The sequence below is a fragment of the Xenopus laevis genome, chromosome 6S (assembly GCF_017654675.1).
Source record: "Xenopus laevis strain J_2021 chromosome 6S, Xenopus_laevis_v10.1, whole genome shotgun sequence".
NCBI classification, from domain to species: Eukaryota; Metazoa; Chordata; class Amphibia; order Anura; family Pipidae; genus Xenopus; species Xenopus laevis.
The window spans coordinates 229,153-253,896 of NC_054382.1; the positions used below are offsets into that span (position 1 = coordinate 229,153).

Sequence of the window (24,744 nt, forward strand, 5' to 3'; positions counted from 1 at the left end):
GGTCTTTATACAGGGTATAGTCTGCCCTTAGATGCACCTCCCACCCACACACCTTGGGAGATGAATGGATCCCAGGCCAGGGCTAAACAGGACCTCTGGGTTCTCCTAAAAGACAGAAAACAAATAGTAGGACTTTGGAACAGAGAATAATCTGGTGAGGCATTCTACTACCTACCTAACTACCATACCTACTACTTACCTCCACCCATCCCTCTTATTCACTCAACATACACAATACTAATACCTACCTCCCATACACAATTCTACTACTTACCTCCACCCCATCCCTCTTATTCACTCAACATACACAATACAACTACTTACCTAGACCCCATCCCTCTTATTCACTCAACATACACAATACAACTACTTACCTACACCCCATCCCTCTTATTCACTCATATAAACAATACAACTGCCTACCTACACCCCATCTATCTTATTCACTCAACATACACAATACTACTACTTACGTACACCCCAATTATCTTATTCACTCAACATATACAATACTGCTACTTACGTACACCCCAATTATATTATTCACTACTACCTACCTACGGTACACAATTCTACTACTTACCTACACCCCATCCCTCTTATTCACTCAACATACATAATACTACTACCTACCTACACCCCATCTATCTTATTCACTCAACATACACAATACTACTACTTACTGACACCCCAATTATCTTATTCACTCAACATACACAGTTCTACTACTTACCTACATTACAACCCTATATAGAACCGTGCCAGTGTCACTGCAGTACTTACCGTGTTGGGAATGTCTTTGCTTTGAGTATTTTTTCGCTTGTGGAAAGGGCCAAGGACTTTGTCACAAAAAACCTTGAGTAGAAGAAGAATCAGTTCTGGTTAGTGCCGTGACCACATACCCCCCGGGGGGAAGCAGCAGGGGCCAAATGTACAGTCCAGGGATCAATAGACAAAGGGACTTGCCAAAATAAGCTAGCCTCTACTATTTATTGAGTGAAATTGAATGTCTGAGCAAGTCAGACTAAATATATGGTCCATCAAGTCATTCCATTTGGCAAGTCTATATGGCCCATAACTGTCAAATATTGATATGGGAAGATCAGATCTGTCAGCTGGGCAACTAGCCACATTATATTTGAAGTTGAGCCAGTCTGGCTACTATAGTGAACACACAGGCTATACTGGAATATGGGTAATGGTATTGATTGGTTGGAATACAGGAAGTGGTACTGATTGGCCGGAATGTGTCTGGAATCCCAGAAGTGGTTAGTGATTGGATGGAAGGCAGGAAATGATATAGGCACCGGCTGTGCGACACCCTATCCTACACTGTCACCCAGTACCAATGGCCGTGAGTGGAAGAATGGATGTCTCACCTCATAGAGATAATCAAAGATTTCCAGGATTGTGAGGATACTGGCGCCAATAAATAGACCCATCTGGCCCCCAATATCACCTGAGGTATAAAAGGCAAAACAACAGTTGGAAACATGAATGACATGAGGCATATGATGTACAATTCCCTATTGTGAGACATTATACATATTCCTGGTCTCATTCCCACCTCTCATCTATCCCTGGTCCCATGCCCACCCTCTTACCTATCTCTAGTCCTATTCCCACCCTCTTGTCTCTCCCTGGTCCCAGTCTAACCCTTTCACCTATCTCTGGTCCCATTCCTATTCTCTTGAGTATCCCTGGTTTTGTTTCTAACCCCCTACATTTGCCCATGACAAAGACATGAAAGGGTGGCCCTGAGTAGAGAAGTGGTGGCTACAGACATAAAGCTCTGGGCTGATTAGCTGAAACACATTTCTGTTCAAGCACGGAGAAGACTCCGGAGGCTGCGGGAAGGGAAATTGATTTGTTGCTCGTTGGTGTCAGTTTGCTGGGGTGCCATTTCCTAAGCCAATTACTAGTGATTTCATGGTGGGAGACAAGTTGTATTACTGGAGGCTGTGGCCCCAAATCCCAGATGTCCGGCTCTCAGTAAACAGTGGTAGTGCTGCTGCTTTATTTGATTACTGTATATGGGGGCTGAACTGATGCCTCCTGCCAATGGCAGTTCCTGAGGCTCCCCTGGGGGAAATTTCTTCTATGAGGAAAGTGTAAATAAAGGGGTCTGGTTGGGAAAGCCCACTACTATTATACAGGACGTTGGTTTCACCCATTAGACATACACAAGCCCAGAGCTTCATGAACTGCTCCACGGGGCATCCCCTTTGTCCAAGGTAAACATGGCCACCTACTTGGCCAGTTCTGGTGAGATAATGGCAGCCATTCCCCTTTGGCCACTGCCAGTGTCTACTTAATGCTGGAAGTGGTGATATAACCTGTGCCATTTCCAGATAATTCCTGGTGGGTTTTAGGGTCTCTTAATACCAATAAATATCACCAGTTGTACCGGATTCTTATTGCAGATCAGCCAGGCTCCTGGGGTGGAATCCAACCTCTTAGCTCAGCCCAGCTCTTAAGCTGTGTAACTAGAAGGTCTGTCTGGGCAGTGGGATAGAGTATTTGGGGGAGTCCCTAACTTGGAACATAAGGAACACAGACAATAGTTGGCAAAAAGTGGATCACATACAAGGGACGAAAGAACTGTCAGACAGACAAAGAAGCTCGACTTAAATTCATGTACCCAAGAGTCCGGCCACTTCATACGCCTCCTTCTGCTCAATCATCTCATAGTTTAATGCCTCAAAGAAGATGTCCAACACCAGAATATTCTCCCTGAGAGACATTGAAATACAATGTAAGCAACAGGCTCTCAGCATAGGATTAATGAAATCTGCCTGGGGTAGGTGGGTGCAAGGAAAGGGGAAATATGAGTACAAAAGACTGCCTTCATAGGTCCAATCTAAAGAGACATCACAGCTGGAAGAGTATAGCGATATAAGAGACTGCCTTGTAGGGTTACCCTAAACCCTAAAGAGACATCACTGGTTAGAGAGTGTGACAATACCAAAGACTGCCTTGGACAAGGTCACCCTAAACCTATAAAATTTAGCACATGTGATAGTGCCAGAGGGCCCTTGATACCAAGATCCCCGATAGGCCCTAGGAGACCCAGGCCAACACTGTGTGACAAAGAGGCTTTCCTAGTAGGCTTTCTGAATGTGAGAGCAGATATAGAGCCCCCAGGCCGAGGAGTACCCTGGAGTAGGGTTGGAAAGTACTCTGGCCAATTAGTCGGCAGGAGGGACTGTTTAAGGGGACCCTGGGGGTGATGAGGGAGTTCACAGGCCCGGATTTGTGGAAAGGCCACCTAGGCCCCGGCCTAGGGCGGCAGGATTTTAGGGGGGCCCAACCACACCCACATTGGTTCAAAAACAATGGGGATACGCTGGAGATACAATCATTTTTTAAATTTCCCGTGCGGCAATCTCCATTGCTCCTGTGCCCCTGGAGGGGACAGGGGCGATGAACGGTAGGGGGCCTAGGGGCACCCACTATGTAAATCTGGGCCTGGGAGTTCAGGGAATTGAGGGTGAGCTTGAGAAGTGGGAGAAACAAACTATCTTTTGAAACAAACTATGTGTGTCACTGAGACTCCAGAAACTCAGCAGAGAGGACTTTCGTTCTAAATTCTCTGAGAACTCCAATCTGGTGGGACTTTGTTTTATTCTTTATTGCTTCAACATGGAACATGGAACTCTCTCTTGTCTCACCTGTGGAACTGTTTTGCCTAACCCCCCCCCCCCAACTGCCATTAACTCATGTGTAATTCTAACAGCACATAATGCTTTAAGTCCTACAGAAAATGGCGAAATGTCCCACCGTGCTTTGAGTAACATGACTACGAATATTTGAGAATATTTTCCTGCAACCCATTCCAGTATGGACCAGTTGCACCCTACTGTAGTGAAGCAGTCATTGTATTATCTGCAGGTGCCTATTGATTGCATGACACCCTACTGTAGTGCACAACCCTCCCAATGGCGGCCAGAAGCTTTATAGACAGAACAGTCCTGTTCATCAATCTCAGCCTTAGGGACAAGACTGACACTATTCGTGTATATAGTGAGGGGCTAAGCCTTCCTGATATCATAAGAGCCGAGACATACCTGAGATTGGAGATATCAGAGATGGACATTTTCAGGAGCAACAAAGTCAGGCAGATAAGAAAAACATTCATATAATATCTCGAGTGAGTTTTGGGCAAAGCAGGAAAAGGTGGTCAATGGGGGGGTGCTCTATGCAGATTGGCACATGGGACTGGGCAAGAGGATGGATAAAGAACTATGTCACATGGTGGCCTCTCACTCTGTATGTGAGGTTCTTGATGAGACCCTAGTACCCCTACTGATCAAAGATTCTCACAAGCAGAAGTCTTATCAGTCACATGGTCCTTTTTATGCATTAGGTTCTCGGGGAGCCCTTGTTCACCTATTGACTGAAGAGTCCCACAAGAATAGTCAACCTTTCCATGGTCCTGTCAACCACACGCAGACTCCCAAACTATGTTGGTTTCTTGGTGAATCCCTTGTGTCTCTATTGATTGAAAAATGTCACAAGGTGAAACCACCTTTTGATGGTCCTTTCAGTCACACGGCAGCCTCTAATGTTGTGCATTAGGGTCACCTATTGGTTGAAGAGTCCCACAAGAAGAATCAACCTTTCCATGGTCCTATCAGCAGCCTCTCAAATGTTGGTTTCTTGGTGAGTCCCTGGTGTCTCTATTGATAGAAGAGGTGAAACTACCTGTGCATGATCTATTCAGTCACACGACAGCCTCTCACACTCTCTATTGGATTCATGGTGAGCCCCCCGGGTTACCTATTGAGTAAAGAGTCCCACAACAAGAAGCAACCTGTCATGAACCAGTCATATATCTCACCGTATGTATTCCACACTCTTATTGTATTTCTTGGCCAGGTATTTTGCAGATGCATTGCTTGGGATCTTCACCATGGAGAGCTCCTTCTGGTATCTCTCTGTGCGGCAGGGGGTCCCACATGGGCACGACTGGTTATTTGCCATGATGAGTGCATCTGGGGGCGAGAGACACGAGGAAGGGAGAGATGGAGGGGCAGAGAAAGAGAGAAGGGAACAAAAAGGGAGATGAAGTGGAATAAAAGGAAAGGAAGGATGAAGCCTGTATTAAAGAGGAACTATCCTGAAAAGATATAAACATTCTGTTTGTATTGAAGCAGATATTTGGGTTAGCAAACAATTTGAGCCCAATCACCCAGCAATAAAGTTCCTTAGAAAACAAAATGTATTTTATATATTGTCATTTACAATCAGTAATACATTTTACTACATATAAAACTGGCCTGTCAGACTCTTCATAATAAGAGCCAGATCTCCAAAATGACAAATGAATGAATGATAAATGACAACTAGAACAAAAACCATCTATACCTCAAATTCATATAGAAATAAAAACACATCAGCGAATCCCCCAATTAATCCTAAAGTCAATCATCGGCCTTTTCCAATGGATAAAAAGAATAGATACAAATATCTGCCCCAATTCAGAGTCCTTCAACATGTAATTGCAAATACCCCTAGGGCTCAATGTCAACTTGGTTACAAAAATAAGATGCAGTCGCCAATCAAAACGTGCAGTTCCTCCCACTCCGGCCACCTTCAAATGCCATCTGACAGTTAGTGGACTTTGCTCGCTCCCCCCCAGGCAAAAACTAGCGAGAGTTCCACAGTGGGACCCAACCCATTGTCTCAAAAAAAACCAAATAATTTTTCCCCACTTCCAGAGACCTGTAATTAATCCTCATAGAATTTCTCAGGCAGTGCGAATGGTTTACCAGTGAATTGTCACTCGCAGGGACATTGGAGCAATGGAGATGACTGGGGTGAATGGAGTCCCCCCGAGATGAGACCCTTATCCCTTGTCTCACACTCTGAGCAATGGCCACCAGGGAACTTACGACTTTCCTTTCTTTCTCTAACTGTCATGATGAGCCAGTCTGTCCCATTTCATTCCGCTGACAAATCTGCAAAACTGCTGAAAAATTCACAAAACAGTAAAAAAAATTGCAAAAAACATTAAAATTAATAGGCGACAAATCCATTTTATGTGCAACTATTTTTTCTTACACATGCAACTTTTTTTCTCTAAATGCATTAAAGTCAATGGACTTTTCCCTTGCAGCAACTTTTTGTCCAACTGCATTTAAGTCAACTGACCTTTTTCTTGCAGCAACATTTTGTTTAAATGCATTCAAGTCAATGGACTTTTCTCTTGCTGCAACTTTTTGTCCAACTGCATTAAAGTCAATGTCCCTTTTTCATGCATCAACTTTTTTTTCAAATGCATTCAAGTCAATGGACTTTTTTTCCTTGCTGTTTCCTCAACAAATTTTGGCAGCAGTTTCACAAAAAAAAATTCTCAGATGGTGAAATACAGAATTTTGTTGTAAATTAGGATTTTTTTTGTGGTTTTTAAACTTGAAAAATCTTACATTTTTAGCGCTTTTTTATTAAAAAAAAAATATATATATATATATAGTAAAACTGCAAGTTTTTGTGAAAAAACAACATCACTGGGTAAAAGCTTTTTATGTGGCGAATTACAATAATTGTGATGTTTTCCAAAACAATGAGAAAATAAAATAAAAACATGAAGAAAATAAATAAATGAATAGTAGGGACCCCACACCCCAAAGAAGCTTTTATAGGAGAGGTTCTCAGGGAGCATAAAAATGGGAGAAACTCAGAGGTTTCTTAATAGTTAGAAGATATTAGTGGATCTGGTATTGTCCTACTGTTGTACAATAATCTTGGACATTTGATGCACAGGACAAACAGACATTATTAGGAATTTTTAGGAATTATTATGATTATTATTATGGCTTGTTACTTAAATACACACGTGACTTTAAAGTGACTATTGAGGTTTTTTCCTGTTTTATTTTATTCAATGTTTTCACTTGTTTTGCATCACAATTATTGTATTTCAGCACAGAGAAAGCTTGTTGCCAAGGGTGTTGTTTTGTTTTCACAATTGTGATTGGTTAATGTATGTGTGCTTCTGATTGGTCACAGCCCCATATAAGGAGTGTGCAGGGGCGTGTCCATTAGCCTATAATTAAGTGCCTCAGTGGGCACAAAACGCATTAAGCTTTTGTCTTTCATGTCCTAATAAATGTTTTTTGTTTGGTTTCATATACACTTTCTCTCTTACTGTCGCTGACTTTTTCACTGTATTATAGTGCTAAGATTTCACACTGCACCATCTTCCTGTTTTATGCCCAAGACAAAAAAGTCCATTGACTTTAACACATTTGCCCAAAAAGTCCCGAGATACAAAAAGTCACAGACACAAAAAAGTCCATTGACTTTAACGCATTTGCCCAAAAAGTCCCAAGAGACAAAAAGTCACAGATACAAAAAAGTCCATTGACTTTAACGCATTTGCCCAAAAAGTCCCGACTCCCAAGAGACAAAAAGTCACAGACACAAAAAAGTCCATTGACTTTAACGCATTTGCCCAAAAAGTCCCAAGAGACAAAAAGTCACAGACACAAAAAAGTCCATTGACTTTAATGCTTTTGGAGAAAAAAGGTTGCATGTGTAAGAAAAAATAGTTGCACATAAAATGGATTTGTCGCCTATTAATTTTAATGTTTTTTGCAATTTTTTTTACTGTTTTGTGAATTTTTCAGCAGTTTTGCAGATTTGTCAGCGGAATGAAATGGGACAGACTGGCTCATCATGACAGTTAGAGAAAGAAAGGAAAGTCGTAAGTTCCCTGGTGGCCATTGCTCAGAGTGTGAGACAAGGGATAAGGGTCACATCTCGGGGGGACTCCATTCACCCCAGTCATCTCCATTGCTCCAATGTCCCTGCGAGTGACAATTCACTGGTAAATCCATTCGCCCAGTCAGGACTGGGGTGGGGGGACATGTTAGCGGCATAAAGTGGGGTTCTGTGGAGAGAAAACAAGGTTCAGCCTTCTTGTAATCTCAGTACAGAATAAAAATGTAAATGATCTCAAATCTATGGCCACTGATTGGTTTCCTGTTAATAAAAGGGGAGGAGACAGTAGAACAAAGATGGATGTTGGCTTTAGAGCCATCATGTGCGAAGGGCTTGAATTCTACTTCTGAATTTCTTTCTTTCATTCAATGGGAACCGAGGCTTCATCACTAAAGTCCATATTTATCAACGGTCGAATTTTGAATTGAAAAAACGAATTGAAAAAGACCAACCAAATTTGAGTCAAAGTTTTTTTTGGGTTGAATAGGTCCATATTCGCCAAATCGTTTGAATCGAAGAAATAGCGCATTCGAGTTCGATACGAATTACGATCGAGTTCGATTTTTCAAAGTCCACCAATTGACTCCAGGTTTTAGGAGGTCCCCCATAGGCTAAACCAACAATTCAAACAAATTGTTTAACCAGTATGGAATGTGCTGAGTAACCTGGGCCCGGCTGCACATGCCCCACAGTCAGACACCAGAGAAACTTCTAGAGAGACTGGCGCAAGCCTGGACCCACAAAGTCAAGTTAAGGTAAAAAAACTTCCGTTTTATTTAACCCTAATTAAGAAAAACGCTTGAGGCCTGTTTTCTTGATTCTAGAAAATAAAACTTTTTTACCTGAACTTGACTCCGGCTTTACTACTTTGTGCGCCAGTCTCTTTTCAAGTTTCTCTAAAACAGCAATTCGGCAAGTTTCAGATGGCGAATGGGCGAAGTCGAAATTTTAAAGAGACAGTACATGATAAATTTCGATATTCGAATTTTCGTTTTTTTTTTTCAAATTGGAATCTAATTTGGACTATTCCCTAGTCGAACTGCACAAAAAATAGCTCAAAATGCACATTTTTTTCATTCCAAAATTCACCTCGACCCTTGATAAATCTGCCCCTAACTGTCACCCACTTTTGTGAAGTTCTAAGCAGCACCTTTGTCCTTCAGCTTGTGTATTTATTGTCGAGATATTGTGAATACAATTCTTTATTGTAATGAAGTGATCATCGCGGTGCTGCAGTGATTGGGGGGTATAAGGGGGCAGGTCTGTGAGGATGAAGTGGGTCACAGTGGAATTGGGGAAAAGTTAGAAGATTATTTTCTGTAAACATTGATTGGGGCAGATATTTGTATTTATTCTATTTATTTGGGAAATGATTGAGGATGAATTGGGGGCTCCAGTGTTCCTCTATGAATTTGATGTGTCCATGAGTTTTGCCATTGATGGAAATCTGACAGTTATTATGGACTATCCGGCAGTTTTGTATGTCCTACAAAGTGTTAGTGAGTGTAAAGAGCAAGAAATGAATTGTGTTTATTACTGGTCTCATGTTGTTTGTTTATTGACTGGGAGACCACAGGGGACTGAACCCCTACAAGGTGCCAATAATCATTTCCATAGATATTTGGATTAGGCAAGTTGGTTTGTGGGGCCCCTACAGGGACAGACTGGACGTGCACCCTGCAGCCTCCACGTGTTTCACAGCCAGCAGCGCCTCTTCATGGCGGCCACAGAAACTACAACTAATGTCCTAAATAATTCCTGAGCCACCCAACCCTTTGGTTGCCTTTTATTGGGGCTAAAGTTCATACACCAGTCTAGGTCAGAGACTTTGAATTAAAGGGCAAAGAAACCCACTTTGTTAGACACCCCTCAGTAAGTGTAATCTGTAAACTGGGACTGTTGCCCACCTCTCCCCCCTCTAATCCTCTGGCCACAAGAACTTTTTTCACTAGGGCACGGTGCTGCCATCTTGTTTTCTTGCTCCACCCCTGGGGCAAGTCTCTCCCATGCACTGGCACGGGGGGGATTACTGTCAGTATACAAGATCCCCGGGCCCAGGGTGCCAGTTTAGTCATTAGAGTCACTGGGGGAGGGGATTCCTAGTCACTGGGACACCCCCTTGCCTTTTATCCCTAATTGACTTATTTTACCCCAATAATACCCCGGCATGCTGCTCACCCAGAAATTTGTCGGCTTTTTCATACTGGTCGAGGGGGCACACGGTGGCATTACCTGCAGGGGCAAATAGGAGACACTTAGGAGACTTCCCCCGGGCCACCAACACCCCATCTATGTAGCCATATGAGGTGAGGGGGCCCCCGGGGGTGGGGTTATCACAGTACAGCTGATTGGTGCACAGAATAGAGAGGGAATATACTGAATGTAAAATACAACTCATCCCCAGAGCTAAGGGGCCCATGGTCCTCAACACAAACCAAAACCCCTATAAGAATCTGCCCCCCTCCCCACGCACCTGCCAAGTTCATGGGATCAGCTGTGGGGGCTTTAAACATATTATTTCCAAAACCTAAACTGCACCATGTCCCCTACAGGAATGTCAATAGCTGTCCCTTGCTGTAGCCTGCACTGCTGCTCCTGACTGCCTGTCCCACCTTCCCAACAATGAATGGTACCGATCCACATGGAGACACAAGGCCCCGCGCATCTTCTCTTCACTTGGAACGGCAGGAGGAGAAGAGGTGCCCAGGGCCCAGTAATCCACTAGGACTGCACAAGTCATGGGAACTGGAGTCAGAACCCAACTGGAGCAGGGCCTGATGGGAATGATGTATACGTTCTGTACTACGCTGTGTAATATGTTGGTGCTATATTATTAATAATAATGGCCCACTCACACACTGCAGGCTCAATTTCTCCCCTACATATACCATTCCTTCCCCTAAATGTACCCCAGACTGACTCCCCTTCTCTCCTGACAGTACCCCAGAACTTCTCCTCAGTGTACCCCTATCTCTCTCCTTCATGTACCCCAGGCTGTCTCCCCATCTCTCCTAATAGTACCCCAGAACGTCTCCTCAGTGTACCCCAATCTCTCTCCTCCATATACCCCAGGCTGTCTCCCCTTCTCTCTTGATAGTACCCCAGACTGTCTCCTCAGTGTACCCCAATTTCTCTCCCCTATGTACTTCAGGCTGTCTCCCCATCTCTCCTGAAAGTATCCCAGAATGTCTCCTCAGTTTACCCCAATTTCTCTCCTCCATATACCCCATGCTGTCTCCCCATTTCTCCTGATAGTACTCCAGAATGTCTTCTCAGTGCACCCCAAATCTCTCTCCTCCATATACCCCAGGCTGTCTTCCCATCTTTCCTGATAGTACCCCAGACTGTCTCCTCAGTGTACCCCAAACTCTCTCCTCCATATACCCCAGGTTGTTTCTTTATCTCTCCTGATAGTACCCTAGACTGTTTCCTCAGTTTACCCCAATCTCTCTCCTCCATGTATGTCAGGCTGTCTCCCCATCTCTCCTGATAGTACCTCAGAATGTCTCCTCAGTGTACCCCAATCTCCTCCAAGTCCCTCAGGTTTTCTCCCCATCTCTCCTGATAGTACCCCAGACTGTCTCCTCAGTGTACCCCAATCTCTCTCCTCCATGTACCCCAGGCTGTCTCCCATATGCTCCCAATGTAACAATCTCTCACTGTGTCTTGCTGCTAGATACTCCAGTGTCTCCCCAATGTGCCCAATGTGTGTTATTTGTGTGTGGGCGCCCCTAGAACTCACCGGGCATGTGCACCATGCGACAGCCGTGCTTATCAATGATGTGCTCAGTTTGACAGATGATCCGACACGCTGTGATACTGTAATTCTTGAAGTCAAAGGAGTCCAGGGGGGTGTCTTTGCAGTTACCCCATGGTGGGGGCAGGAACACCAGCTGGAGGGAGAGTAATTTAGGTCTGACAAGAGATTCAAATAGACAGGCAGTAACCCCCATGTGCTTCACACAAGATAAGCCCAATGTGTCAATAAATGGGACATAACCCCCTGATTTCTTTTGGGAGACCTGGAGCCCTACCTGCTGTTCCTGTGTAGCCACAAAGGTCTGAAATCCTGGGGGAACCCCAAAGCCAAGCTCATGGATGTAGGGGGGCTCAATCTGGCTGTGAATTTGCACCTTGATTCCAGCCTCATAGGATGTTTCATCTGCAGGGGAACGTATGGACTAGAGGTCACACAACTCACAGTGCTACAATATATATTATATATTATATACAGATGCCCAGGCAGGACACGTAGGCAGGAGATTTACAGTAGTGCAGTCCCATTAAGTCATTAATGAACAAGTTAAATAAAAGTGGCCCCAATACTGAGCCCTGAGGGACCCCACTAAGAACCTTACTCCAAGTAGAGAATGTCCCATTAACAACCACCCTCTGTACCCGATCCTGTAGCCAGTTTCCTATCCATGTGCAAACAACTTCATTAAGCCCAACAGACCTTAGTTTAGAAAGCAGTCGTTTGTGGGGCACAGTATCAAACGCTTTGGCAAAATCCAAATAGATCTACTGCCCCCCCCCACTGTCCAGCATCTTACTTACCTCATCATAAAAAGCAATCACATTTGTCTGACATGACCTATCCTTCATAAAGCCATGCTGATTGCTGCTGATAATGCCATTCACTAGGACAAAATTTTGTTGTCAGACTTACTGGCCTATAATTGCCAGGCTAAGATCATAATCCCCTTTATATATAGCAATAACATCAGCTTTTCTCCAATCCGTAGGCACCATACCAGATGAAAGTGAATCTGAGAAAATCAGAAATAGGGGCTGGTCTAAAACTGAACTAAGCTCTCTTAGAACCCAGTGGTGTATGCCATCAGGCCCTGGAGCCTTGTTTACATTCATTTTTATTAAAGCTTTATTGATCAGATTGAGCTGAGCCATTAGTGCAGCTATAAAGTGAGCCTGGGAACTCAGACTCCTCTATTGTATACACTGAAGAAAAGAACTGATTTAACACATTTGCCTTATCTGTATCTGTTACAACCATACTGGTACCATTATTTAATGGAGCAACACTCTCAACCTGCATCTTTTTACTATTAATATATTTATATAACTTTTTGGGTTTAGTCTTATCCTCAGCCACAATGCGCTCCTATTTTCTATCTTTGCCTTTCAGATTGTTCATTTACAACATTTATTACAGTGTTTATATTCATTAAATGCAGCTTCTGTCCCTACAGACTTGTAGTTTTTAAATGCCTTTCTCTTCTTCTGCCTTTCTTATATGGGGGTTCATCCCAGACTGTGTATCTGGACATTCACCCCAGCCTCAATGGACGTCTCTTCTATCCCTGCAGGGGAAAAGAAGACAGAACAGAGATGTCTAGTGTGGACATACCTACCACCTACCTACCACCTACAAACAGGGAACCCCCTTACCCTCTGTGCATGGGCACCTGCCTTCCCACAACGTACAGGGAATGGCCTCCCCCCAACATGTAAAGTGTGTTAATCTTATATAAGAACAGTCATATGAACTTTAATTCCCAAACACAGGTGGGTATATCTCTATACCTGTCTCCCCAAACACAGGTAAGTAGACTACAGCTCACCTATGTCCCTGGCACAGGTAAGCACACCACAGCTAACCTATATCCCTGACAAAGGTAAGTACACTACAGCTCACATATATCCCTTGGACAGGTAAGTACACTACAGCTCACCTATATCCCTGGCACAGGTAGGTACACTACAGCTCAACTACATACCGACACAGGTAAGTACACTACAGTTCACCTATATCCCTGGCACAGGTATGTACACTACAGCTCACCTATATCCCTGACACAGGTAAGTACACTACAGCTCACCTATATCCCTGGCACAGGTAGGTCCAAGACAGATCACCTATATAACCAACACAGGTAAGTACACTACAGCTCACCTATATCCCTGGTACAGGTAAGTCCACTACAGCTCACCTATTTGCCTGGTACAGGTAAGTACACTACAGCTAACCTATATCCCTGGCACAGGTAGGTACACTACAGCTAACCTATATCCCTGACAAAGGTAAGTACACTACAGCTCACATATATCCCTTGGACAGGTAAGTACACTACAGCTCACCTATATATCTGGCACAGGTAAGTCCACTACAGCTCACCTATATCCCTGGTACAGGTAAGTATACCACAGCTCATCTATATCCCTGGCACAGGTAGGTACACTACAGCTCAACTATATACCGACACAGGTAAGTACACTACAGTTCACATATATCCCTGGTACAGGTAAGTATACTACAGGTCACCTATATCCCTGGCACAGGTATGTACACTACAGCTCACCTATATCCCTGACACAGGTAAGTACACTACAGCTCACCTATATCCATGGCACAGGTAGGTACACGATAGCTCACCTATATACCCAACAAAGGTAAGTACACTACAGCTCACCTATATCCCTGGTACAGGTAAGTCCACTACAGCTCACCTATTTCCCTGGTACAGGTAAGTACACTACAGCTAACCTATATCCCTGGTTCAGGTAAGTCCACCACAGATCACCTATATCCATGGTACAGGTAAGTATACTACAGCTCACCTATATCCTGACACAGGTAAGTACACTACAGATCACCTACATCCCTGGCACAGGTAAGTACACTACAGATCACCTACATCCCTGGCACAGGTAAGTACACTACAGATCACCTACATCCCTGGCACAGTTATGTACACTACAGCTCACCTATATCCTTGACACAGGTAAGTACACTACAGCTCACCATTATTCTGACACAGTTAAGTAAACTACAGTTCACCATTATCCCCGACATAGGTTAGTACCCTACAGCTCACCTATATCCCTGACACAAGTAGGTACACTACAGCTCCCCTATATCCCTGACACAGGTAGGTACACTAAAGTTCACCATTATCCCTGACACAGGTAAGTACATTACAGCTCATATCTGGCACAGGTACGTACACTACAGCTCACCTATATCCCTGGCACAGGTAGGTACACTACAGCTCACCATTATCCCCGACCCAGGTAAGTACACTACAGCTCACCTATATCCCTGACACAGGTAGGTACACTACAGCTCACCTATATCCCTGACACAGGTAGGTACACTACAGCTCACCTATATCCCTGGCACAGGTACGTACACTACAGCTCACCTATATCCTGGACACAGGTAGGTACACTACAGCTCACCGTTATCCCCGACACAGGTAAGTACACTACAGCTCACCTATATCCCTGCCACAGGTACGTACACTACAGCTCAAGTATATCCCTGACACAGGTAAGTACACTACAGCTCACCTATATCCCTGGCACAGGTACGTACACTACAGCTCACCTATATCCCGGACACAGGTAAGTACACTACAGCTCACCTATATCCCTGGCACAGGTACGTACACTACAGCTCACCTATATCCCGGACACAGGTAAGTATACTACAGCTCACCTATATCCCTGACACAGGTAGGTACACTACAGCTCACCTATATCCCTCACACAGGTAGGTGCACTACAGCTCACCTATATCCCTGACACAGGTAAGTACACTACAGCTCACCTATATTCCTCACACAGGTAGGTGCACTACAGCTCACCTATATCCCTCACACAGGTAGGTACACTACAGCTCACCTATATCCCGGACACAGGTAAGTACACTACAGCTCACCTATATCCCTGACACAGGTAGGTACACTACATCTCACCTATATCCCTCACACAGGTAGGTACACTACAGCTCACCTATATCCCTGGCACAGGTACGTACACTACAGCTCACCTATATCCCTGACACAGGTAGGTACACTACAGCTCACCATTATCCCCGACACAGGTAAGTACACTACAGCTCACCTATATCCCTGGCACAGGTACGTACACTACAGCTCACCTATATCCCTGACACAGGTAGGTACACTACAGCTCACCTATATCCCTCACACAGGTAGGTACACTACAGCTCACCTATATCCCTGGCACAGGTACGTACACTACAGCTCACCTATATCCCTGACACAGGTAGGTACACTACAGCTCACCATTATCCCCGACACAGGTAAGTACACTACAGCTCACCTATATCCCTGACACAGGTAAGTACACTACAGCTCACCTATATCCCTGGCACAGGTACGTACACTACAGCTCACCTATATCCCGGACACAGGTAAGTACACTACAGCTCACCTATATCCCTGACACAGGTAGGTATACTACAGCTCACCTATATCCCTCACACAGGTAGGAACACTACAGCTCACCTATATCCCGGACACTGGTAAGTACACTACAGCTCACCTATCCCTGACACAGGTTGGTACACTACAGCTCACCTATATCCCTCACACAGGTAGGTACACTACAGCTCACCTATATCCCTCACACAGGTAGGTGCACTACAGCTCACCTATATCACACAGGTAGGTACACTACAGCTCACCATTATCCCCGACACAGGTAAGTACACTGCAGCTCACCTATATCCCTGGCACAGGTACGTACACTACAGCTCACCTATATCCCTGACACAGGTACGTACACTACAGCTCACCTATATCCCTGACACAGGTACGTACACTACAGCTCACCTATATTCCTCACACAGGTAGGTGCACTACAGCTCACCTATATCCCTCACACAGGTAGGTACACTACAGCTCACCTATATCCCGGACACAGGTAAGTACACTACAGCTCACCTATATCCCTGACACAGGTAGGTACACTACATCTCACCTATATCCCTCACACAGGTAGGTACACTACAGCTCACCTATATCCCTGGCACAGGTACGTACACTACAGCTCACCTATATCCCTGACACAGGTAGGTACACTACAGCTCACCATTATCCCCGACACAGGTAAGTACACTACAGCTCACCTATATCCCTGGCACAGGTACGTACACTACAGCTCACCTATATCCCTGACACAGGTAGGTACACTACAGCTCACCTATATCCCTCACACAGGTAGGTACACTACAGCTCACCTATATCCCTGGCACAGGTACGTACACTACAGCTCACCTATATCCCTGACACAGGTAGGTACACTACAGCTCACCATTATCCCCGACACAGGTAAGTACACTACAGCTCACCTATATCCCTGACACAGGTAAGTACACTACAGCTCACCTATATCCCTGGCACAGGTACGTACACTACAGCTCACCTATATCCCGGACACAGGTAAGTACACTACAGCTCACCTATATCCCTGACACAGGTAGGTATACTACAGCTCACCTATATCCCTCACACAGGTAGGAACACTACAGCTCACCTATATCCCGGACACTGGTAAGTACACTACAGCTCACCTATATCCCTGACACAGGTTGGTACACTACAGCTCACCTATATCCCTCACACAGGTAGGTACACTACAGCTCACCTATATCCCTCACACAGGTAGGTGCACTACAGCTCACCTATATCACACAGGTAGGTACACTACAGCTCACCATTATCCCCGACACAGGTAAGTACACTGCAGCTCACCTATATCCCTGGCACAGGTACGTACACTACAGCTCACCTATATCCCTGACACAGGTACGTACACTACAGCTCACCTATATCCCTGGCACAGGTACGTACACTACAGCTCACCTATATCCCTGACACAGGTACGTACACTACAGCTCACCTATATCCCTGGCACAGGTACGTACACTACAGCTCACCTATATCCCTGGCACAGGTAGGTACACTATAGCTCTACAGGTAGGAACATTGCTTCTCACCTGTCTCACTAAACACAGGTAGGTACTCATTCTGCTGAATGTCCAACATGAGCTCCAGGCCGTTCCCTGTGCCGCCCTTCAAAGTGTTGAGCAAGCGATGTCCCTTCTTCCCGGAGTTAAAGGTGTAGCACTTGCCATAGCGTGTGAATACCTGGCACAGGGGAAACATATTCATCCTTCACATTAAGACCCCTCAATGGAGTCACATCTCAAGCAAGACCCCCCGTCTGTATCCTTCCCCCTTGGTGAATTCATTTAATCCCTGCGCCTTAATTACACAGCACTTGCTAACAAGTCAAGCTCGAGGGGCATGTTCTATTCATTCAGTTAATGGGGTAGTTGAACTCTAACTTATGTGTTACCATGATATAGACAGTGATCATCTGCGACAATTTGCAGCTGGTCTTCTTTTTTGAATTATTACGTTTTTTTTCATTCAGAAACTCTCCAGTTTGGAATTTAAGCAGCTATCTGGTTGCTAGGGTCCAATATACCCTAGTAACAAGGTAAAGGCTTGAATGAGAGACTGAAATATGAAAAGTAGGGGAACTAAATATATAGATAAGTAACAAAGAGGCGCAATAATAATGGAATTGTAGCGCCACAGAGCATTAGGTATTTGGCTGCTGGGGTCAGTGAGAGCTGGGAAGAGGCAGAAGATGAAGACAAATAATGCAGAAACTATGAAATATTATAATGAAGACCAATTGAAAAGTTGCTAATATAACATATTACACATTAACCTGAAGGTAAACAACCCTTTTAAACATAGGCTCAATGGACTATTTGCACAGAAAGTCCCAGTTCTCTTCATAAGTCTATGTAGCAATCTGAGAGGGTGCTGCCATGCTGCTTAATCTACTGATGTAAATGAGTGAGTGATGTTCCTAGTGGGAGAGGTACCAGTCGTAGGAGAAGCCATTGGACCACTGAGTGAATCTAACCAATGCCCCAGTCTGGCTAAAGACTTGCTTGGTGGATAAGGCAAGAGGAAAGAATAAGTGGCACTCACCGTGGTGAAGTTCTCTGGGCCACACGTCTCATTTCGGTAGCGACACTCCAGCAACATGTCCTTCATGGAATGTCCTGTTTGGTCAAAGAAATCCATGGTGTCGTTACTCTTATTGGCATCATCAGAACATACAGGAAGCTCGCACTTGGCCAGTTCCTCTCTGCTGACATTTTGTGTCCCAAGCAGATATTGAGCGGAGCACATGTACCTCGGGGTGAGTTTGGAGCGACGGAATCTGTTGAAGTTGCAGATGGTGATGGCTGGGAATTTCATGTGGCTGCTCTCCATCTCATCCAGGGTGGTGACATGGTGGTACGCACTGTAGTAGATGATGCGGTCGGCCACTTGGAAGAGGAAGCAGCTGAGAGAGGCCAGGAAGGAACATGCCCAGAAAACACGTCGAGGGGTCACCCCACCAGGCAGGAAGACATGGCTGATCCCATGGAGTGTGGAGTTGCCTGCAAACACCGTCAGGTCAGAAGGTTTCTTCTCATCGTCTCCTTCCTCGTCCTGTGGGGGCTTCAGAATGTCCATCAGGAAGATCTACAAGCAGACTGGTGGTGGGAAGGAAAAGTAGAAGAATATTGTGGGTCCCTTATTTGCAAATAACAAATAAAAACTCACTTGTTGGTTGGGCACCGTTGTAACTGCACCTACTGCTGCTCTACTTCTGTCCCTGTGGCTTTAGATTTCAGGGCAGAATAACAAGTTGTGTCTCTTCAACTTCTTCCTCTGTCTCTCTAACCGGCCGGTGGTGCTGCCAGAAGAGATGGAGAGATGGGATGGAGAGAAGCCAAGGGGAATAATGCAATGACGTCCACCAACATCAGCAAAGTCTTTAGACTGATGCTCTGTGGTCTCTTAATGAGAGAGTGAGAAGGAGGGAGATGTTCTTCTGGGACCTGAGCAGCTACAACAATATGCACAAGCCTCAATCCACATTCACACTCAGTGAGTGGGACGCAAAGAGGGATCAGTGAGTGGGAAGCAAAGAGGGATCAGTGAGTGGGACGCAAAGAGGGATCAGTGAGTGGGACGCAAAGAGGGATCAGTGAGTGGGAAGCAAAGAGGGATGAATGAGTGGGACGCAAAGAGGGATCAGTGAGTGGGACGCAAAGAGGGATCAGTGAGTGGGACTAGGAAAGAATCAATGAGGGGGGTGGGGGAAGGATCAGTTAGTGGGTCGCAAAGAGGGATCAATGAGTGGGTCGCAAAGAGGGATCAATGAGTGGGTCGCAAAGAGGGATCAATGAGTGGGACGTAAAGAGGGATCAGTGAGTGGGACGTAAAGAGGGATCAGTGAGTGGGACGTAAAGAGGGATCAGTGAGTGGGACGCAAAGAGGCATCAGTGAGTGGGACGCAAAGAGGCATCAGTGAGTGGGACGCAAAGAGGGATCAGTGAGTGGGAAGCAAAGAGGGATGAATGAGTGGGATGCAAAGAGGGATCAGTGAGTGGGACGCAAAGAGGGATCAGTGAGTGGGACTAGGAAAGAATCAATGAGAGGGGTGGGGGAAGGATCAGTTAGTGGGTCGCAAAGAGGGATCAATGAGTGGGACGTAAAGTGGGATCAGTGAGTGGGACGTAAAGAGGGATCAGTGAGTGGGAAGCAAAGAGGGATCAGTGAGTGGGACGCAAAGAGGGATCAGTGAGTGAGACACAAAGAGGGATCAGTGAGTGGGACCCAAAGAGGGATCAGTGAGTGGGACGCAAAGAGGGATCAGTGATTGAGACACAAAACGGGATTGGTGAGTGGGATGCAAAGAGGGATCAGTGAGTGGGACGCAAAGAGGGATCAGTGATTGGGACGCAAAGAGGGATCAGTGAGTGAGACGCAAAGAGGGATCAGTGAGTGGAACGCAAAGAGGGATCAGTGAGTGGAACGCAAAGAGGGATCAGTGAGTGGGACGCAAAGAGGGATCAGTGAGTGGGACGCAAAGAGGAATCAGTGAGTGGGACGCAAAGAGGGATCGGTGAGTGGGACGCAAAGAGGGATCGGTGAGTGGGACGCAAAGAGGGATCGGTGAGTGGGACGCAAAGAGGGATCAGTGAGTGGGAAGCAAAGAGGGATCAATGAGTGGGACGCAAAGAGGGATCAGTGAGTGGGACGCAAAGAGGGATCAGTGAGTGGGACTAGGAAAGAATCAATGAGAGGGGTGGGGGAAGGATCAGTTAGTGGGTCGCAAAGAGGGATCAATGAGTGGGACGTAAAGAGGGATCAGTGAGTGGGACGCAAAGAGGGATCAGTGAGTGAGACACAAAGAGGGATCAGTGAGTGGGACCCAAAGAGGGATCAGTGAGTGGGACGCAAAGAGGGATCAGTGATTGAGACACAAAACGGGATTGGTGAGTGGGATGCAAAGAGGGATCAGTGAGTGGGACGCAAAGAGGGATCAGTGAGTGGGACGCAAAGAGGGATCAGTGAGTGGGACTAGGAAAGAATCAATGAGAGGGGTGGGGGAAGGATCAGTTAGTGGGTCGCAAAGAGGGATAAATGAGTGGGACGTAAAGAGGGATCAGTGAGTGGGACGTAAAGAGGGATCAGTGAGTGGGACGCAAAGAGGGATCAGTGAGTGAGACACAAAGAGGGATCAGTGAGTGGGACCCAAAGAGGGATCAGTGAGTGGGACGCAAAGAGGGATCAGTGATTGAGACACAAAACAGGATCGGTGAGTGGGACGCAAAGAGGGATCAGTGAGTGGGACGCAAAGAGGGATCAGTGATTGGGACGCAAAGAGGGATCAGTGAGTGAGACCCAAAGAGGGATCAGTGAGTGGGACGCAAAGAGGGATCAGTGAGTGGGACGCAAAGAAGGATCAGTGAGTGGGACGCAAAGAGGGATCAGTGAGTGGTACGGAAAGAGGGATCAGTGAGTGGGACGCAAAGAAGGATCAGTGAGTGAGACCCAAAGAGGGATCAGTGAGTGGGACGCAAAGAGGGATCCGTGAGTGGGACGAAAGAGACCAAAAGATCAGTGAGTGGACGGAAAGGATCCGTGAGTGGGACGAGAAAGGATCAGTGAGTGGAGCAAGGAGGGATCAGTGAGTGGGAACGGAAGGATCAGTAGATGGGACGGGGAAGGATCAGTGAGTGGGAAGGAGAAGATCAGTGACTAGGGAGGGGAAGATCAGAGTGGGGGGAAGATCAGTGGTGGAAGAGGGGAAGGATCAGTGAGTGGACGAGGATGGCAGAGTGGACGGGGGAAGGATCAGTGAGTGGGCGAGGGGAAGGATCAGTGAGTGGGATGGGGAAGATCAGTGATGTGACGGGGAAGGATCAGTGAGTGGGGCAGAGGGGAAGGATCAGTGAGTGGGACGGGGGAAGGATCAGTGAGTGGGAGCGGGGGTAGATCAGTGATGGGACGGGGGAAGGATCAGTGAGTGGGACGATCAGTGAGAGAGGATAGAGAGACTGGAGAAGGGATTACATGAGTGAGTGTGGTGCGAGGGAGGAAAGATCAGTGATAGTGTGGAATGGGAGGACTCAGTGGACGATCGAGTGAGTGGTGACGGAAGGGGAAGGATTCTAAGATGAGTAGGTGACAGGGGGAAGCAGATATTCTAGTGATGGGGCATGGAGGTATGGAGGGGCTCAGAATGGGGATAAGTGGATGAGATTACCTAGTGAGTATTGACGGGGCTCCAGAAGGGATAAGAGTGACTACAAATAGTAGTGAGTATGGACGGACTCAGAAGTGACGGGGAGACCCATAGTTATAGGAAGAGGTATGTGGAAATCGCGTTAGGATCACATAATGAGAAAAGCATGAAATGGGTGTAAAGGACAGGATTATAAGAGCAACTTGTTTAGATTCATGCTTGGGGGACGGTGGTGACCGAAAGAGGGAGGAGGCTTACAGAGTACTATTTTGCGGGCACTTATTCAGCTGGGAAGGATCATTGGGGCAAATTCACTAAGATTCGAAGTTGCGCCAGGCACTTCGCCGCACTTGGCCAGGCGTATTTTCCAGCGCTCCGCAAATTCACTAAAATCTGAAGTTGCACACAGGGGTAGCGTAAGTTTGCGAAGTTGTGCTAGCGTTGATTCGCTAAGTAAAGCGAAGTTACGCTAGCGAAGGCTAATTTGCATACGGCGCCAAATTCAAATTTCAATGGAGGAATACGTATCAGCACTACAAATGGCTAGAAAAGCTTCAAAACATCAAATAAAAATGTTTATTTTGACCTACACATGTGCCCACTGTCTAGGTAAGTTGCCATGAGTTAGGAAATGTAGGGGGGAAGGAGGGAAGCCCCAAAAAAACATTTCGATCTTTTTCAGCCTATCACCCATAATGTAGAAAACACGCCAGCGTTTTTTTGGGACTTAGAAAAAATTTTGACTTTTTTTGAAGCAATCCCTATCTACTCTATTGCGCTTCGCCAGGTCTGAGGTGGCGACGGAAGTCTGGCGTAAAAGGTAGCGTTCAGTACACTGCACACGTTAGTGAATTTGCGTAGTTACTTCGCTAGCGAAAATTAGCTAGGCGTAAGGGTGCGAAGTAACACTAGCGAAACCACGCTAGCGTTCGTTATTGAAATTGCGCAGTAACGAAAATGCCAAACGCTAGCGAATTAACGCTAGCGTTCGGCGCGTAGTGAATTTGCCCCAGTGAGTGGGACAGTTGAAGGATCAGTAGATGGGACAGGAGAAGTATCAGTGGGTGGGAAGTGGGAAGGATCAGTGAGTTGAAAGGGGGGAAGGAACAGCGAGTGGGATGAAGTCAGTGGGGATACAATTACCAAGCCCCCTCCTAATGCCATTTATCTGCCCATTAAAAACCACATCCCTTCTTCCCACCAGAATGTATAAATCAGGACAATAGGGGCACTGACCAGCACTTTACTCTATTGATTTATTCAGCTGGAAGTTGCGGTCAGACGTTAATGTGAAATTTTGGGCATTTGCCAAGGAAACATAATGTCCTGTATTAGATTCATTTAAAAAACACTTCTTCCACTTAGTGCCCCCCTTAATTCCCCAGAACAATCACTCACCTCCCCATCTGTACTGCCTCCTATCAGTAATAGTGCCCCCCAAATGTCTCTTAGCCCCCTCCCCTCTTTACTGGTAACACCGTCCCCCAACATGAAATCTAAACAAGTTACTCTTATAAATCCCTGTCCTTTCCTCATTTCATCTTCTCAATTTCTCCACGGATTCCACTCTCTTCCATAATATCGGTCTCCCCCTCCCTTCTGAGCCCCTCCCATACTCACTACTATCTCTCCCTCTTATCCCTTCTGAGCCCCTCCATTACTCACTAGTATCTCTCCCACTTATCCCTTCTGAGCCCCTCCCATACTCACTAGTATCTCTCTCACTTATCCCTGCTGAGCCCCTCCCATACTCACTAGTACCTCTCCCACTTATCCCTTCTGAGCCCCTCCCATACTCACTAGTACCTCTCCCACTTATCCCTTCTGAGCCCCTCCCATACTCACTAGTATCTCTCTCACTTATCCCTGCTGAGCCCCTCCCATACTCACTAGTATCTCTCTCACTTATCCCTTCTGAGCCCCTCCCTTACTCACTAGTATCTCTCCCACTTATCCCTTCTGAGCCCCTCCCTTACTCAATAGTACCTCTCCCACTTATCCCTTCTGAGCCCCTCCCTTACTCAATAGTACCTCTCCCACTTATCCCTTCTGAGCCCCTCCCATACTCACTAGTACCTCTCCCACTTAACCCTTCTGAGCCCCTCCCTTACTCACTAGTATCTCTCCAACTTATCCCTGCTGAGCCCCTCCCATACTCACGAGTATATCTCCCACTTATCCCTGCTGAGCCCCTCCCATACTCACGAGATACCATACTCACGAGTATCTCTCCCACTTATAGAGCCCCTCCCATACTCACGAGATACCATACTCACGAGTATCTCTCCCACTTATCCCTGCTGAGCACCTCCAATACTCACTAGTATCTCTCCCATTTATCTCTGCTGAGCCCCTCCCATACTCACGAGATACCATACTCACGAGTATCTCTCCCACTTATCCCTGCTGAGCCCCTCCCATACTCACTAGTATCTCTCCCACTTATCCCTTCTGAGCCCCTCCCATACTCACGAGTATCTCTCCCACTTATCCCTGCTGGGCCTCTCCCATACTCACTAGTATCTCTCCCACTTATCCCTGCTGAGCCCCCTCCCATACTCACTAGTATCTCTCCCTCTTATCCCTGCTGAGCCCCCTCCCTTGCTCACTAGTATCTCTCTCACTTATCCCTTCTGAGCCCCT

At 46.1% G+C, this 24,744-nt stretch overlaps 1 protein-coding gene across 1 annotated transcript; it reads right to left on the minus strand.

The window, feature by feature from the left end:
• Positions 1 to 1,322: 1,322 nt before the first annotated feature.
• LOC108695572 (acid-sensing ion channel 1C) lies at positions 1,323 to 21,432 on the minus strand. The gene is made up of 8 exons (XM_041568273.1): positions 18,504 to 21,432; positions 17,492 to 17,642; positions 11,760 to 11,887; positions 11,468 to 11,618; positions 9,904 to 9,957; positions 4,841 to 4,994; positions 2,642 to 2,733; positions 1,323 to 1,459 (listed from the first exon to the last, which is right to left on the minus strand). The coding sequence occupies exons 1-8, from the start codon at positions 19,035 to 19,037 to the stop codon at positions 1,323 to 1,325; spliced, it is 1,401 nt and encodes a 466-aa protein (XP_041424207.1). The 5' UTR covers positions 19,038 to 21,432.
• Between the last annotated feature and the right edge of the window lie 3,312 nt (positions 21,433 to 24,744).

Bases quoted from the DNA above. Each gene is read 5' to 3' on its own strand.
- LOC108695572 (XM_041568273.1), bottom strand. From the start codon at position 19,037: ATGGACATTCTGAAGCCCCCACAGGACGAGGAAGGAGACGATGAGAAG. The intron at 17,643-18,503 runs GTGAGTGCCACT...CCCCTGTGCCAG, and splicing joins GCCCAGAGAACTTCACCACG to GTATTCACACGCTATGGCAA. The intron at 11,888-17,491 runs GTGAGAAGCAAT...GTTCCCCTGCAG, and splicing joins ACCTGTGTTTAGTGAGACAG to ATGAAACATCCTATGAGGCT.